Consider the following 17,638-nt stretch of genomic DNA (forward strand, 5'->3'; position numbering starts at 1 on the left):
TCACATAGTTTGTGTTAAGGCCAGGAGGCTAGGACGTGTGACTCAACGTGCCCAGTCTTTGTAATCAAATTGTAATCTAATCAAAATATTGACGTTCTTATAGGTTTTAGCTTTTAAGTTCATCAACTTCAAAAACTTAAGGATCTTGGCTGCATAAATTTTTTCAAACTTTTGCTAACTTCTTTGGGTTTACAGTGCTGTGAGAGTCTGTGGATACTGTTATGTTCAGAATTTTTGGAAGGAATCTCAGAAGACAGGTTTGTCTTTTAAAAATGTATTTGCTTTTGGCAGTTGAAATTACAAGTTTACACAGCGCTGTGGACCTCTATGTGAACCTGCAGCATGTTTCACAAAAAGGATGACCCTCAAGTGGGCTGTACAACATTATATAGTGAGAGAAAAACAGATTATAACAGCTATCTTCTTCCCGCACAGACGTGGCAGTCTTGGTGTCTGCTCCGAAGGATCCTCCTATCTCCATGACCTCATCTGGTATTCGCTCCCTCCTCTGTAAGAGACAGAAAAGCAAAACTCCCCTCTGCCTAGCCTTGATAATCTTATGTTATTATCCATTGTTCTTCTAGTGATTCAAAGTTGGTTTAGAATATCATATTCGGAACTCTCTGACCCAGAGACTTATTCTAATTATTATCTATGTGTGTAAGCGTGTTTGCAATTACCCCTCTGCACTCTAAGTCATTTCTTACAATATATCAGTCCGGACAGTCACGCTGAACGAAGCTTATAACCTTCAGAAGACTGAGTGCCAACTCATTATGAGCACATTTGCAGTAAATGTATGAAAATGATTATAACCACTTATTTTAGTAAGAGAAATCAAACATTTTCAACCCTAACAGTACACAAGGTATCTGTCATGGCCAGGGTATTTTCTGTTTCTTGCTCTTTGTGGGTTTTTTTTCTCCATTTGGCAACTGTGGACATGTCTTTGGTTTGGTCGCATTTCGCACTCGGACACTTATCCTTGCACCTTATATGCAGTCTGTGGTTGAACTGTATTTAACTGTAGTGTGCACAACAGTTCACCCCTCTGGTGGTAATCAGACTCCTTCATTAGCAGGTATCCACAATCATCCGGTTGTTCAGTGATGACGCGACGAATCCGACGAATCCTACTTCCGGGTCTAAACGCTCCTGTGTTCAATATGACACAATGCTGTGTTCCTGGTTGTTTTAACCAATCTGGCTCAAAACAACAGTCTAATCTGTCATTTTACCGGTTTCCTTGTGAAAAGAGAGAGAAGAGGAAGTGGCTGAAGTTAATAAGGTATGTTACAACTCGTAAGTGAATGAATAAATTTGTAAGATAAGAGCTAGTGGGCTCTTACTTTAGTTAGCTAATATAGCTAGTGATGAACAATTAAAACCTGCTACTAAAAGACAAACTGGCTTTTACCAGTAATTGTACTTATATAGACAATGGATTTTATTGTGTTTTTTTTTAATACAAAGACGTTGTTGCATTTTTGAAGTCATTTTTATTTCTCCAAGCAAAGATTGAGAGCTAAGGGTCACTTCGCTATATATATGAACCTTAGTTAGCTTTCGACGCTCAGAGGAATAAAAATTACGTCCAAAAAGCGATGTCTATGTAAGAAAATACATTACAATCCCCAGCCTATGTGCCAGTTAATTACCAAAATAAAGACCTAACCAACAAATAGCTAGCAAAGGTTGCCAGTACTTATCTTTCTGGTAAGCTTAAAAGCAAATTAGTACAACGATGTGTAAGAAAAGCATCTGGACTTCTTTAAGTTTTAAGTTTCTTGAAGCTTCTCTCATCTGGATGAAAGAAGCTTCTCTCTATTATTTATCTCTATTTTTTTTTTTTATTAATCATAACTAATGGAGGGCTAGCGTATGATCTGAAATTTCTCTCTGTCTTTTTAAACACTTCCACAGACGTGAAAACTTCACCCCAAACTGCAACTCAAGAGTCTGCAGTTGGCACTTCCCTCAAGGAAAAGCTGCGGGGCCAACAAGATTTGCATGGAACGACGGGAAGTCTTTTCAGTTCCCAGATGACCACAACCCTGTTAGAAAAAAGAAGAAAAAAGAGCAGGTCCCAGCTATTGGTGAAAATCAGAGTGAAATATCAGATGAGCCACATCATTCCAACAATGCAGCTACACAGACAGATACTGCAAGTTCCACAAGTTCTTCCCAAAGTCTTCTGGTGCTAGAGATTCAGAATGACATGCTAAGAATAGAGAATGAAAAACTTAAAAAACAAGTAGAGAAGCAGAAGCAGACTTTCTCTTTCAGTCAAATATCTGACAATCCTGAAAGGGTCCAGTACTATACTGGATTGCCCGATGCTGCTTCTGTCCTGTTTTTAGAAGCGCTTCTTTCCAGATTTGATCTTAAATATCATTCTGATTGGACTGTCCAAATGATGCCCCTAATTGACCAGTTATTTCTAACCCTGATCAAGCTCAAACTTAATTTTGGTCATGAAGACCTTTCAATAAGGTTTAACTGCAGCAGAGGCACAGTAACTAATATTTTTACAACAATTGTTAGTGCACTGTATGACATTTTGTATGTTGGCATGCTGGAAAACAACATTCCCTCGAGAGCCAAGAATCAAACATCGCTGCCAGATTGCTTCCAACCATTTCCTAACTGCAGGATTGTGCTTGACTGCACGGAAGTTTCTGTTTGTAACACAGAGAGACTTGACACACAAAGTCATTTGTACAGCCAGTACAAAGGACGGACCACACTAAAGGCTCTAATTGGTGTGGCTCCTAATGGTGTAATAACCTTTGTAAGCAACTTGTACGGTGGAAGTGCCTCAGATAAGGCCATAACAGCTGACTGTGGAGTACTGCAACATCTACAACCAGGTGACATGGTCATTGCAGATTAGGGCTTCACAATTCGGGACATCCTACCAGAAGGGGTCTCACTGAACATTCCGTCCTTCCTCACCAACGGACAATTCACACAGGAGGAAGTGAACAACAACAGGAAGATTTCCTGTGCAAGAATACATGTAGAGCGTTCCATTCAAAGACTGAAACTTTTCTCAATTTTGCATCACATCCCACATCAGTTAAAAAAAAAATTAATAAGATCTTGAAAGCATGTGTGTGTCTTACAAATTTACAAACACCTATTCTCCATGAAATTGAATAAATTATACCTGTGAGAGTTCAGAGGCAAAAGTACATTGTGTCATTTTCTAACTACTTGTGGACCAGAAAATACAACTGTTGAATAAGTTTACTTTTATTATTTATAACTCCTAAGTGTTCTGGATTGTTTCGTGTGTATACTCAGGATGTTACAACATAAAAACAACTTAGTTGCATAGTTTCAAATTGAGAATGGTCTCATTTGTGATTCGTATAATGTTTTACTCTGTTTTTATCAATGGCTTGTTACATTTTTCATTCCATTCCAGCTTCCTGATTACTGCCTAGTTTTCTTGCTATGCATTTTCAATTAAAATGAAGAATACCAGATACATGTGTTACTCTTTATTTTCAGGAACAGTTTGTCCAAAACATTTTATTTTTTCAAATCAAAAATTAATATAATTTAAGAATTTATCTGAATATATTTACAAAGTTACAATGACAAAAAATGTACAATTTCCAAATAGTTTTAAAATTAACTATAAACATTTGGACTGATAAATTACTCATGCTGATTTGAATTCAAAGCTGCGATAAAATATGGGGTAAAAAAACTTCCCGGTAGAACGTTTCCAACGCTTCAATGTTAACAGCCCAAGTTTGTTCTCTATCCACATGCAAGATGAAAAAGTCACATGGAGTCCAAACAATAAAGTGACAGCTTTTCGCCCCTGTGAGATAGAGGTTGCCCTGGATCTGATGCCAGTAGTTGTGATTCTTTTTTAATACCAGGGAACCACTTGCCTCATCCAGCTGTAGGAAAAAGTCCTTACTTTCTGCAGCCTCCAATACAGTTTTGGCTCTGGCTGACCATGGGCATTTCACCTCAATGATGCACTCATTAGAGACAGTCCCATCTGGAGAACCACCAAGCAGGCCACTGTTAGATAAAAACAGTCCCCTCTCCTTGATAGCTGCACCAGTACAGTCAGTGTACAACTGCTTGGCCTTTGGCTCATGAAGGATCCCCCAATCACATGCCTTTGGGGATGAAAATACAACTTAGTCATAAAGGAATTCTTAGATGCACAGACCCTTTTTACTAACAACTTACTTTAGATCCTTCTGTCAGGTTGTACTGTCCAAGCAGAGTCTTAAATAAGGAAGGGGGGTATGAGCGCCGCTGGACTGCACTCAGGACCAAACCGAAGTTGCTGGCTGTGATTCTCTTCTTGCGATATGCTGACCTTTTATAAAGAAACACAAATTAAGAGACACAGTTAACTAAAATGTCCTACTTAACACTTAACAGAATAAATTTCAAAGCACTTTCTTACCACAATGCATTCTTCGTTTGCCCAACTGTTGCTTCCTCAATCTGTTTCTTCTCTTCGTCAGACACAGCCAGTGATGCCAAGAGATAACGAGCCTTGTCTTCTGCTTGGGGAAATCCCAGGTTCCTCAGCACTTCATCAAATGTCTTGGCTGGTTTAGCCTAGATTTAAAGCAAAAGGATTTTAAAGGTTTTAATGGAACCAAGAAATTTTGACCACAGTATAGACAAAGTCAGGTACAGAGTATATAAAATACATGTAAAAAATAAAGTGGGGACAGTGGAAGCAAACAGTCTGCTGTATGTAGTTTACAAGAGTTTACATACATGTACAATTTATACCACATGTTAAAGTAAATATCAAAGTACCTGAGAGCATTCAGGACTCAAAATCCAACCCATCCCAGTAAAACGTTGCAATTTCGATAGGGATGCCACTGCCCATTCCTTGTCCTCCTGGGAGACAGGTCTTTCGATTCCAGCTGAAAAAAAAAAACTTTTAGTAATCTGTATAAATAATAATTTTAGCATATAAAACATAATGCTTTTTAAAAAGTTAAGAAAATAATTATTATAATTAATTCAAAGGACAAATTTTAAATAAATAACTGACCTTGTGTTGTTGAGGGTGTCATCACAGACACTCTCTTGGCAGTAATTTCTTCTGCTTTGCATGATTTTACCCTCTTCCACACACATTCCACGTCAGTGCGAGACACATTCTTCTCCACCCAAATCAACAATGCCGCCATATGATGGCACTTATCATTGCCAATCGGGCACTCACAGGAGCTGAACCTGACTGACTGACCCTCAACATGCACCTACATTGAAAGAAAGTTAATGCTTACCCTAAACATTCTAACAAACACTTGCAGCGCTGCTCTGTGTACTGGTACTAGGTTAACTAGGCTAATATAACTGGTACTAGGCTAACATTACTAACTCTCCAAAACCTCCATGTTATGTAGATTTTCATCTTCGTTTACTTCCACTGTTATAGCATTGCTGTACGTGTGTGTGCTTTATGAAATACATCAGAATACAGAATATCTCATGTTTAATCGTCGGCTAGCTAGCTTACTCCTAGCTCACCTCAACATTGTAAATCTTCTTTTTCATGGATGCCTGGACACTTCCCTTTATAATTCCGCCTGGGAGAACGGTTACACTGACCACTTTACTAGAGTTGAAGGAATTAAGACCCTTTTTAACCCTAATTGGTACTTCGCTAAAGAAGGAGGTAATCGTGAACAAAGTCACTGGCTCCGCCATCGTTGTTTCTTGAGGAGCACTTAGACCCGGAAATACCTGCAACGTCATCCGTGACGTCTGACTGAACAACCGGATAGCTTACTGTGTGAAGAAAGGTTGGTTCATAGAAAGTAGCACAAAAGTTTAAAAATAAATTTAAAAAAAGCTGCTTACATATCATCTAAGATATACAGAAGATGTACCAGCAGCAGCAGGGTGTGTGATATTGAAACAGTAATTCTGCTTTATTCTGCTGGCCTGAGGGGCCTTGGGGCAAATTGATTAAATCATTATCACAACATTGGTCTGTTCAGATCAGTGAAATAGCCAGCATATAGCCAGCATAGGGTGCCTCGGTCCTGGTTATTGCTGTGACCATATATTATTAAAGGAGAGACTTGAATGGTATTGAACTGGCTTAAATGAATATAAAGCTGATCATTTAAAATGAATTACAATGAGCTAAGGCAGAGACAAAGAGCCTCTTTGGGCTAAGCGAAACTGCAAGTAGGTCAATAATGCTGACAAATTTCCCGATTAATGAGCTATGTAATCACTTTTATATTCTAGTATCTAAAAACATATACAAAACACCCTATTTATATCAGTCTATATGTATCTATAACTATTTTTCTATGTTTTCCTTTTGTCTAATAATTAACTAAAAATACAAGTGCATGGAGGTAGCGAGACAGTGGGTGGACATTACAAAAGCATACAAAAAGAACAATTACACAATATTTATATTATCATTTGTGTATTACTGATTTGATGATATTATATTATATCAGTGTTTCATTTTTAATTAAAGTTATTTCGAATACACATAATATTATGTTTTTTTTGTTAATTGTTTTGGGAAACAATATTTGTAAATAACTCAAATAGATAAAATAATTAACTACTGTGTGGTCAAATCTATTCAAAGAGCATATAGAGTTTTGTGTTTCATAATGACTCAGTGGCTTCTATTTTTTATATTATTGCTGTTGTTCTAAAAACATTATTTGTTATATATAATAAATATGGAAAAACTCCTTGAATGTGTAAACATATTTTTAAAAAAAGCCAAATTGTTGAGGTACCCTTGGACAAGCTACAGTCTCTGCACACTGCTCCCCTAGCGCTGGATTGGTGGCTGCCCACTGCTTCACTGAGTGAATGGGTTAAATGCAGAGGGCTCATTTCCTACGGGATTAATAAAGTATACGTTATTATTAATATGAATTGAACTCTGAATTGTTAAATATAAAAATTCAAATTTCTGTGTTTACAGATTATTTTTATATGGTAAATGGACTAGTACTCAGAAAGGCTCTATCCTTTGAAGCCCTATTCACCCAACCACACATACATTTAGCACTTTTTTCTGTATCTGTGTGTTGTCTAACATTTACACAGACACTCATACTATTGTGGAGTCATTGAGCAAAACTCATGGTTTATTGTGTTGTTCAAAGATACTTCCATTAAAAAGACTGGAGTAGCTGGGGAATCAGTCCAAATTTTCACAACACTTATGAGAGTAAAAAGAGAAAGAAACATGGATGTGCCCTTTGGGAAGATGTTTTGACCATTTTCTAATCTGATTACATCAAGAAGAACATCTGTGGCTCAGGTGGTCATCCGATCACCTACAGATCACCTACTAATTGGAAGGTTGGTGGTTCGATCCTTGGCTTCCCCGGTCTGCATGTCAAATATCCTTGAGCAACATACTAACCCACGCGTTCATCGGAGTGTGAATGTGTATGAAGTGTTAGTTTGCACTTGTGTTTAGACGTAGATGGGTGAATGAGGCATGTTGTATACAGTGCTTTGAGTATTCTGGGAGAGTAGAAAAGCGCTATATAAGAATAAGATCATTTATCATCTGTACAGCAACAGAAGACCACACTGGGTGACACTCCTCTGAACTAAGGAGTCAGATTTGGTGTAAACAATACAAAAGTGTGGATCCATTCTGCCTTATCATTACTTAAGGCTACTGGTGGAAGTGTAGCATTTAAACACCTCAGCCTACTTACATGCCAGGTCCAAAATATTTCTCCAGAATATTCAATTCAGTTCAATTTTATTTATATAGCGCCAAATCACAACAAAAGTCGCCTCAATGCGCTTTATATTGTACAGTAGATACAGAGAAAAACCCAACAATCATATGACCCCCATGAGCAAGCACTTTGGCGACAGTGGGATGGAAAAAATCCCTTTTAACAGGAAGAAACCTCCAGCTGAACCAGCCTCAGGGAAGGGCGGCCATCTGCTGCGACCGGTTGGGGTGAGAGAAGGAAAACAGGATGAAAGACATGGTGTGGAAGAGAGACAGAGATTAATAACAGATATGATTCAATGCAGAGAGGTCTATTAACTCATAGTGAGTGAGAAAGGTGATTGGAAAGGAAAAACTCAATGCGTCATGGGAATCCCCGGCAGCCTACGTCTAGTGCAGCATAACTAAGGGAGGATCCAGGGTCATCTGGTCCAGCCCTAACTATATGCTTTAGCAAAAAGGAAAGTTTTAAGCCTAATATTGAAAGTAGAGATAGTGTCTGTCTCCCGAATCCAAACAGGAAGCTCGTTCCACAGAAAACTGAAGGCTCTCCCTCCCATTCTACTTTTAAATACCCCAAGACAGGGGTCAGCAACCTTTAAGACCCAAAGAGCCATTTGGACCTGGTTTCCATGCAAAAGAAAACACTGGGAGCTGCAAATCCTTTTTGACATCTAAAATGAAGACAACACTGTATATATTGTTTTTTACCTTTATGCTTTGTGTGAACAACTAAGGTGTGTTGCTTATAAAATCCATGAAGTGCTACAGAGAAAATTACATTTTATTTATGTAATTAACACATTTTGAACTCTTAAAGAAATATAACAAAAGGACAGACACCAACCTGAACTAAAATGATCCATGTAGCAAACAGAAACGCCACCCTTATATCGCCTTTGGGCTTTTGGAGCCTTGACCTGACTTTTAAAAATAATTGGGGAAAAAAGCACCATGCTGCTAAAAAACGAAAAACAGATATTTGCAAAATTCTGCCTAAATATGTATTATACCAGGTTAATGTGTGTAGCGGGGCGTCGTCTGCAGTGACGCTGCAGGTGAGGCGGACGCACCTGAGTGGCACCCGCAATCACGCCTCCCCGCCTTAACGTCTGTGCTATCTATGCTGTTGTTGGTATATGTCTGGCTGTGAGCTGAAAAGCTACAGCCGGCTGCATGCGTACAGCAACCGTGTGTGAAAAGTGGTCAATAAAGAGATGCTGAAAAGCATGTTCATGCAAACATCGTAGGGTCTGCCGTGATATGTTTACAATGGGACTTCTGCTCCTGAACCTCGATGTGCACACATCGTCTGCAAATCGGGGCTGTACGAAGTCACTTTCATCTTAATGCAGGACTGTAAGCTGTCATCTGTGAGGCGTGAGCGGTGTTTGTTTTTAACATAGTTCATGTTGGAGAATACCTGCGGACATAATGTGGCTCCGAAGATCCATAATTGGCCTACCTGGGGTTGAAAGACTCAATAAATGCACGGCGTTTCGGCGGGTATACCGGCTTCCACGTGCGTGACGCTTATTTTGAGCAATGAAAAAATAATAAAATATAATTTTATTTTTATATTTCAATATCACAATCTTCCAATTTAGAACTACAAGTTTGGTTTGTTTTTTAAAAAAGAACTAACATAAATAAAATACACTTCAGCTAAATACTTCTAATTTATTTTCCCAAACCACTATAAGGACTAAAGAGCCACAGGTTGCCGACCCTTGCCCTAGGAACAACAAGTAGGCCTGCAGTGCGAGAGCAAAGTGCTCTAATAGGGTGATTTGGTACTACAAGGTCATTAAGATAAGATGGGGCCTGATTATTTAAGACCTTGTATGTGAGGAGCAGGATTTTGAATTCAATTCTGGATTTAACAGGAAGCCAGTGAAGGGAAGCCAAAACAGGAGAAATATGCTCTCTCTTTCTAGTCCCTGTCAATACTCTTGCTGCAGCATTTTGGATTAACTAAAGGCTTTTCAGCGAGTTTTTTGGACATCCTGATAATAATGAATTGCAGTAGTCCAGCCTGGAAGGAATAAATGCATGAACTAGTTTTTCAGCGTCACTCTGAGACAGGATATTTCTAACTTTAGAGATGTTGCGCAAATGGAAGAAAACAGTGTATGTAAACATAACATCTCTCCTCATTCTCACAGAATTCTACTACCTCAGTATTACTTACTTAGCATGGTAACATTACTATTTGCACATAACATTATCAGTAGTAAACTTTGCAACCAGACAGCATTTTCAATACTGCTTGCTGAACCTATTTCACTTATAACATTACTGGGTGTTTGAACTATACCTGTGGTCTATACCCATCTTGTTATGGTGCCTAAATCGTCCTTTATAATGAATACTTGTACAGTTAAGGTTACTGTAGTAACGTAACAACCTTAAGTCACAAAACTTCACAAATAAATCACAGTAAATCAATCATCTATTATACTTGGACCTCAGAACTAGCAGTATGGAACTTAACATTAGCATCCAACAGCTCAAGCGTGTTATTTCCCACTTTTTTTTTAAACTCATTTCATTACATAATCCTTGGTCCAAGCTGGTAACTGTCTCGGTCTGTTAGGAACATTAGGAGTTTCTCTTGTGTTGTTTTCAACCTCTTCACCAGCCTGCAACGGCTCAGCATTCTCTGCTCGGCAGAGTGAGAGACCGGCTGCATTCCATCTCTTTCCATCACTCAAGATGAAGGTGCTCAGTCCAGTCTATTGCTGCACTGACAGTGGATCAGTGAACTGTCTCTCTCCCTTCCCCACTCGGAAAGGCTTACGTATCCGCACCCTGTCACCAACCACAAGCTGGGGAGGTTTTGCCCCCCTCTTAGCATCAGTGTAGCGTTTACTCTTACATTGCTGGTGAAAGACTCTGGCCCTGCATTGGTCATACTGTCCTGTGTCTTTGGGAAATGGCAGGACATTTAGCTTTGTTCTCATTGGTCTCCCTCTGAGAATCTGAAACGGAGCTGCTCCAGTTGTTGCATGAGCTGTAGCATTCTGTTACGGCGGGCTTCCACGGCTTCTGGGACACCTGTGCAGCCTGAACACAGTCCTTCAGTACTCTGTTGAATCTTTCAACACACCCGTTTGCTTGAGGGTGATACACACTTGTTCTAATGTGCTTGATGCCCCTTTCCTTCAGGAAATCAGCAAAAGCAGATGAAGTGAATTGTTGTCCATTATCTGTCGTAAGCTCACAAGGGTTTCCCTCCCGTGCAAAAACTGAAGACAAGAACCTAATAACAGTGTCTGTAGTAGCTGATGAAGTAAAGGCTACTTCTGGCCATTTGCTGAAGTAATCGACCAGTGTGATAGCAAACCTGCAGTCCTGCGACCCACGGTCAAAAGGTCCAACAATGTCAACGGCCACATGCTGAAAGGGACCATCTGGAAACTGAACCGGCTGTAGGGGAGCAGGAGCAGTTTTGGCCGTTTTCTCACACGATTGACAGACAGAGCACGATGACATAATCGCATGGACTTGAGTATCCATGCATGGCCACCAGTAAAGCTCTCTGAGCCGCTGCTTTGTGCGAACTATGCCCTGGTGACCTTCGTGTGCGAGGCATATTACCTTTTCTCGCAGGGACCTCGCATTTATTGTCAGCAACTTTCTGCCAGCCCTCTCTCCTTGCTTTTGCAGCCTTTGCAGTGTTCCCTTGCGTTCTGATTAAACTCTGAAACTCCTGAAATCCCTCACTCAAGAGTTCTTGCTCTGCTGCCGAAAAATACTGAGCGCTCTCCTTCGACATTTTCGCAGACCAATCAGAGGGTTGCCGATCAATGTTTCTACTATCGATGCGTAGCCCTTTTTACGACACCCAGTGATCTCACATTACTTCATCCAGCTGTACTAATCGTCAACAGCAGGTGTGTTCGGAGAACCAGATTAGCGAGCTCACGTTTAGCGCGATGATTTGGTCTTGGATGTGTTATTTGATCTTGGATGTAGTAAGCGACGTACGAAGAACGGGCCCCAGGACGGTACTGCACATCGTACTGAAAACACATCAACCTTGCAGACCATCGTGCGATTCTCATGCCAGCTCTGTTCATACCTTTGGTGCTGAGAAGGGTAGTAAGAGCTTGGTGGTGAGTGCGAAGCGTGAATCTGCGGCCCCATACATATGTACGCCATCTTTCCACCGCCCAGACACAGACTAACACCTCCTTTTCTGTAGTGGAGTACTTTCATTCAGCAGGAGACAGTGTTCGGGAGGCGAACGCCACAACCCGCTCCACTTGATCTGGATGTAACTGTGTCAACACAGCGCCTAGCCCGTAGTCTGATGCGTCTGTGGTGATAAAAGCAGGTAAGTCAGGGTCATAGACGGCAAGTGCGGGACTTTCCAGACGGAGTTTTTTCAGGTTACTGAAGCTCTCATGTGCTGCCTCGTTCCACTGGAGTTCAACTTTCATGTCTGTTTTCAGCAACTGTCGCAGTGGCTCCACCAGTGTAGCATAATCTGGAATAAATTTACGGAACCAGGATGACAAACCCAGGAATGAGCGCAATGCAGCCATATCCTTTGGAGTAGGAGCCTCAGCAATAGCAGTAAGGTGATGCTGGCTTGGACGTAGGCCTTCCTTTGAGATTACATGGCCCAGGAATGTGATGTGTGACTGGCAGAAGGAACTTTTCCCAGTATTAATCTGCAGGCCGACGTCTCTGAGACGTTGGAGAACAGCTTGCAGGCGTGTATCATGCACCTCCTTTGATGTTCTGTAGACGATGATGTCATCCAAGTAGTTGCGAACACCAGGCAGATCTTTCAGGACCGTTTGCATCATTTTCTGGAAAGCCGAAGGTGCTGATGCTAGGCCAAATGGAACACGTGTGAACTGGAACAGTCCCTCATGAGTGATGAAAGCAATCAGCTTGCGGCTCTCCGGATGCAAAGGTAATTGGTGGTATGCTGAGCTCAGGTCAATCTGGCTGTAGTGAGTGGCACCCGCCAACTCAGAAAACAGATCCTCCATGTGAGGAAGAGGATGGCAGTCAGTAATGATGCTTTTATTGGGTTCACGAAGGTCAACACACAGTCTCAACTCCCTTTTGCGCTTCCGGGCCACGACCAGAGGACTCACCCACTCAGCTGCATCAATCCTTTCAATTATGCCAGCTTTGAGTAAGCGAGAGAGTTCTGCTGATACCTCCGTACGTACACTTAATGGCAGGTGTCTCAGCTTTTGACGGACAGGCTGCACATTGTTGTTTACCTGTACTTTATGGATGAACCCTTTAACACACCCAAGCTGAGCTGGTGGAATAGGATCAACATTGTATACAGCAGACTTCCGGTTAGTAGAATCCGGCTCATCTGCAGTTTCATCCTGAATGCGGTCCACTTTGCCTCCGACGATGCAGACGTTCAGTGCTCTAATGAGATCGAGGCCTAATAGCGGGGAACCAGCTTTGACAATGTAGAAGGAAGCAGGAACTTTTTCATTCTGTGCATGCAGTGCAACTGATGCAGGCAGACAACCCATCACAGCTAACTCATCTTTAGCATAAGTAACTAGTTTGACTTTAGGTCGCACCAGTGAACAGTCTGCAAAATACTGTCTGTAGATAGTTTCTGGCAGAATAGACACAGAAGCTCCAGTGTCTACTATCAGCTCTACCGTCTTAGAACCACCTTGTACAGTTTCAATGTCGACAGTGCAGGTAAGCTTATCTTGAATAGCTGCCATCATTTTAGCATCTTGCACGCACAGTACTGCCAATTCTGGAACCACTACTTCTCTCACTTCACTGACTGACGACTTACATACCTTGGCAAAATGTCCCTTTTTCCCGCAGTTGTTGCATTTTGAAGAAGCAGCCGGGCAGTTTTTATCATTAGCTAAGTGCTTGTGAGAACCACACCTGAAGCACTTCCGCTGCTGCTGCTTTGAACCTCCCCGTTTGCGTTGGTCTGGAGTGCAGCCTTTAGCAGGGCGAGGTCTTCTCCTCTGGTGAGAGTGGGAATTTGCCACATTGACTGTCTGAACAGGCGCGGTCGGAAACGAGCCGGGTGTGGAGAGTAGAGTAGCGTTTTTGACTGCTGCTTCCACCTGGCCTGCAATAGTGCAATACTGCAATACTCATCCTCGTCGCCAATTTGTGGTGTTTCGACAGAAGAACGGAGACGACTTGGTTTATAATGGAATGTGTATTCAGCAGTAGTTAGCCATCCAAAACATATCACAATACACTTCTCTTCTTCTATCCTTCTATCACTATTAGTCACAGAGCCCCCTACTGGTAACTGAGTATATGTTCATATTCAGTCCCCCTTGTAAAGCAACCCTTCACCATCTTAGCAGTGTATGTAAACATAACAATATCCTGGTCAAAAATGACTCCAAGGTTCCTCACAGCGTTACTGGAGGCCAAGGTGATGCCATCCAGATTAAGAATCTGGTTAGCTACCATATTTCTAAGATTTTCAGGACCGAGTACAATAACCTCAGTTTTATCTGAATTAAGAAGCAGAAAGTTAGCGGCCATCCAGGTCTTTATGTCTTTAAGACATTCCTGCAGTTTAACTAATTTGTGTGTGTTATCTGGATTCATGGATAGATAGAGCTGGGTGTCATCTGCATAGCAGTGAAAATGTATGCTATGTCTTCTAATGATACTGCCTTGGGGAAACATGTATAATGTAAACAGAATTGGTCCTAGCACCAAACCCTGTGGAACAGCATAACTGACCTTGGTGTGTGAAGAGGACTCTCCATTTACATGTCCTTGTATGATGAACACAGTCAGGTCTCCTGCTCGTGAGGTGAAAGTGTTTGTCGGGTGGTTGTCTTGGGAATGTACTTACTGTAGCGTCTCTTGTTTCCAGGAGGATTGCGGAAACGTGTGGAGGGAGCTGGGCACTAATGTACATAGACACTGAAGGAGGCGGAACATTCACCACAGAGGAAAATCACTGCACAGGAATTGGGAACTGACACACAGAGAAACATGTGCACTGTGGATTACTGGCACCTTTGTTGTAATTTTAGCTGTAAATGCATTGTGTTCATACAGAAAGTCATGCATTTGGGTCCTGCTTGTGCCAAACCTGACAGTAAAGTGCATCTAACAAAGCAGTCAGTGAGTGTTAAGTGCTAGATCAGGTGTGTGATATTATTCTGTTATTATATGTTACCTTATATATGTAATCAAAGTAGTTGAATTAGAATACTGCTGTAGATCATATTATACCCTTTAAAATAGAGTGTGTGATCTGTATGTAGTTTAGTTCTCATTATACTTTTGAGTTAACAGAACATATTCACATATTAGTTCATTAGATAAATGTGCATCACTCTGTATCCTTGATCTGCTGGGAATGTGTTACACTGTTTTCTTGACATGCTTAATTGTTGAATCATGAAGAGAAGGTTGTAAGCAGGAGACTCTGTGTCTAAAGACAGGGGAGATAGACAGACCACATTCCACACCCCCACCTTACAGAAAGCAGAGAAACAACTGCCGAGGTCATAACTTAGGCGCTGTAACAGAGAAAAAATGTGATGTTTTGGCTTTTACGACTAGCTGGGGGCCACTAGAGACTATAAAAAGCTGAGCAACCCGTCACCATTTTGAGACATGTGCCTGACCCTCTGGTAGCATCTCTCCCGTCCGGACGTTGTAATGCTCTTATTGTTGAATTGTATGGAAATAAATGATTGTTGATTGAGCATTGATACACCGAGTATTGTCCCTCCTTCAGCCCAAAGATTCAAAGAATTGGGAAAACTCAACAGGTGCTAGACCAGCTACATTCTTACTCTGAATGGCATTGCTTTGGCCTCCAGTAACACTGTGAGGAACCTTGGAGTCATTTTTGTCCAGGATATGTCCTTCAGTGCACATATTAAACAATGTAGGACTCCTTTCTTACACTTGCTCAATATCTCTAAAATTAGAAATATCCTGTCTCAGAGTGATGCTGAAAAACTAGTTCATGCGTTTATTACTTCTCGGCTGGACTACTGTAATTCATTATTATCAGGATGTCCTAAAAACTCGCTGAAAAGCCTTCAGTTAATCCAAAATGCTGCAGCAAGAGTACTGACAGGGACTAGAAAGAAAGAGCATATTTCTCTTATATTGGCTTAAAAATTTTCTTTTTGATAAAGCATATAGTTAGGGCTGGATCAGGTGACCCTGTATCCTTCCTTAGTTATACTGTAATAATGGCCATGATACATTGAGTATTTCTTCTTCAGTCACCTTTCTCACTCACTATGTGTTAATAGACCTCTCTGCACTGAATCATACTTGTTATTAATCTCTGGCTCTCTTCCACAGCATGTCTTTTATCCTGTCTTCCTCCTCTTACCCCTACCAGTCGTGGCAGATGGCCGCCCCTCCCTGAGCCTGCTTTTGCCGGAGGTTTCTTCCTGTAAAAAGGGAGTTTTTCCTTCCCACTGCTGCCAAAGTGCTTGCTCATGGGGGCTCATAGGATTGTTGGGTTTTTCTCTGTATGTATTATTGTAGGGTCTACCTTACAATAAAAAGCACCTTGAGGTGACTGTTGTTGTGATTTGGTGCTGTATAAATAAATTGAATCAATCAGTCAATCATGTCAGCTGTTATAAACTGTTTGCTTTTATTGAAAGCATTTACTCATTAGAATTATTCATTTTTTTCAATGCAATGGTAAAGGTTTTATTCTCTGACCAGGGCACCATTAATGAAAGGTTTTGCACTCATCCAGTTGTTTCACTCCTTCCTCAATATTGTCTTCTTTGTCCAGCAGTCTCCTTTTTCCTTTAAATAGTGAACAGACTGCAGAGGAAACAAAAAAAAAAGAGATGGTGTATTCCTGTGGCTTAGCTTTTCTGTACAAAATAGCTGCATTCAGAAATACTTCTTCATTTGAAAATATATAATACATGAGTTTTCAACTCACTGTACCTTCACAGAAGGGTTCAGAGTAATGATGGTATGTGTCCTTGTCTTAAAAAAAATAAAGAATAAATACTATCAGTTATCAAAGAAAAGTGGAGATTTTGAAATACTGAGATATGTAAAATCTGCCTTTGCCCCCAGTAGGAACAGAATTGGCTCCATCTGCTGGTAAAACATCTCATTCATCTCAATGCAAGTAGAAAAATGCAATATGGTTCCGAATTTGTAAGGCTGATAAAGTTTCTCCTGAGTGCAATGTATCTCCCACTACAGCCCACAGTGGCATTGAAGATAGTGAAATACTAGAAAAGAAAACTGTCAAAATTTGGCTCAGCTACAAATAATCAGTCAAAAAAAAAAACAGCAAGCAAATAAATAACAATGAAGACTGTGTTTCATATACAAATTACTCAAACTGAAAATGTGAGAAGTCTGTGATGGTAGCCAGGAAAAATCTAATTCAGCATAAAGCATCTTATCCACTTGCAATGCTAATTAACCGCATACATCTGTCCAAAAAACAAAACCGTTTTATTGTATTTTCGTACCATATTAACATTTAATGTCTTAAACACTTTCTTAAATACAAACAGGGTGTGTACCCTGTGTTAGCTGGGATGGGCTCCAGCCCCCCGGTGACCCTGATAAGGATAAGCAGAACAGAATGGATGGATAGAAATATGCAACTTAAACTAAGGTATAAAATAAAATGCTCTTTACTCTAGTTTTATTTTGGGATGCTTTCTTACATTAAACGAGTTCTGAGAGTGTTTTATCTGCTCAGTGAAGTAGGTTTGGTGTGTGTTCATGTGAATGTGTATCTGTATCTGTATTTGAATGTGTGTTTAATAAGCGTGCTAGTGAATGAGTGTCAGCATGTCGTTGTAAGTCTTAAAGAGCATGTGGGTTTTACTGGCCTATGTGTATTTTTATTGGCCTGCAAAAAAGCTTTTATTTTAAGATTTTCAATAATTA

The 17,638-nt window shown here is 40.6% G+C and overlaps 1 protein-coding gene across 1 annotated transcript; it reads right to left on the reverse strand.

Moving 5' to 3' along the window:
- Positions 1-3,686: 3,686 nt before the first annotated feature.
- On the reverse strand, positions 3,687-4,916 carry LOC113006790 (uncharacterized). The gene is made up of 4 exons (XM_026142968.1): positions 4,807-4,916; positions 4,442-4,599; positions 4,219-4,351; positions 3,687-4,145 (listed from the first exon to the last, which is right to left on the reverse strand). Exons 1-4 carry the CDS (start codon positions 4,837-4,839, stop codon positions 3,687-3,689), a joined length of 783 nt encoding a protein of 260 aa, XP_025998753.1. The 5' UTR covers positions 4,840-4,916.
- Positions 4,917-17,638: the final 12,722 nt, after the last annotated feature.

Source organism: Astatotilapia calliptera, chromosome 15 (assembly GCF_900246225.1).
Source record: "Astatotilapia calliptera chromosome 15, fAstCal1.2, whole genome shotgun sequence".
Lineage (NCBI taxonomy): Eukaryota > Metazoa > Chordata > Actinopteri > Cichliformes > Cichlidae > Astatotilapia > Astatotilapia calliptera.

Excerpts from the sequence above, each read along its gene's own strand:
- LOC113006790 (XM_026142968.1), bottom strand. The coding sequence starts at position 4,839 with ATGGGTTGGATTTTGAGTCCTGAATGCTCTCAG. Across the intron at positions 4,600-4,806 it reads TGAGTCCTGAATGCTCTCAG|GCTAAACCAGCCAAGACATT; the intron begins GTACTTTGATAT and ends CTTTAAATCTAG. Across the intron at positions 4,352-4,441 it reads CAAACGAAGAATGCATTGTG|GTCAGCATATCGCAAGAAGA; the intron begins GTAAGAAAGTGC and ends TCTTTATAAAAG.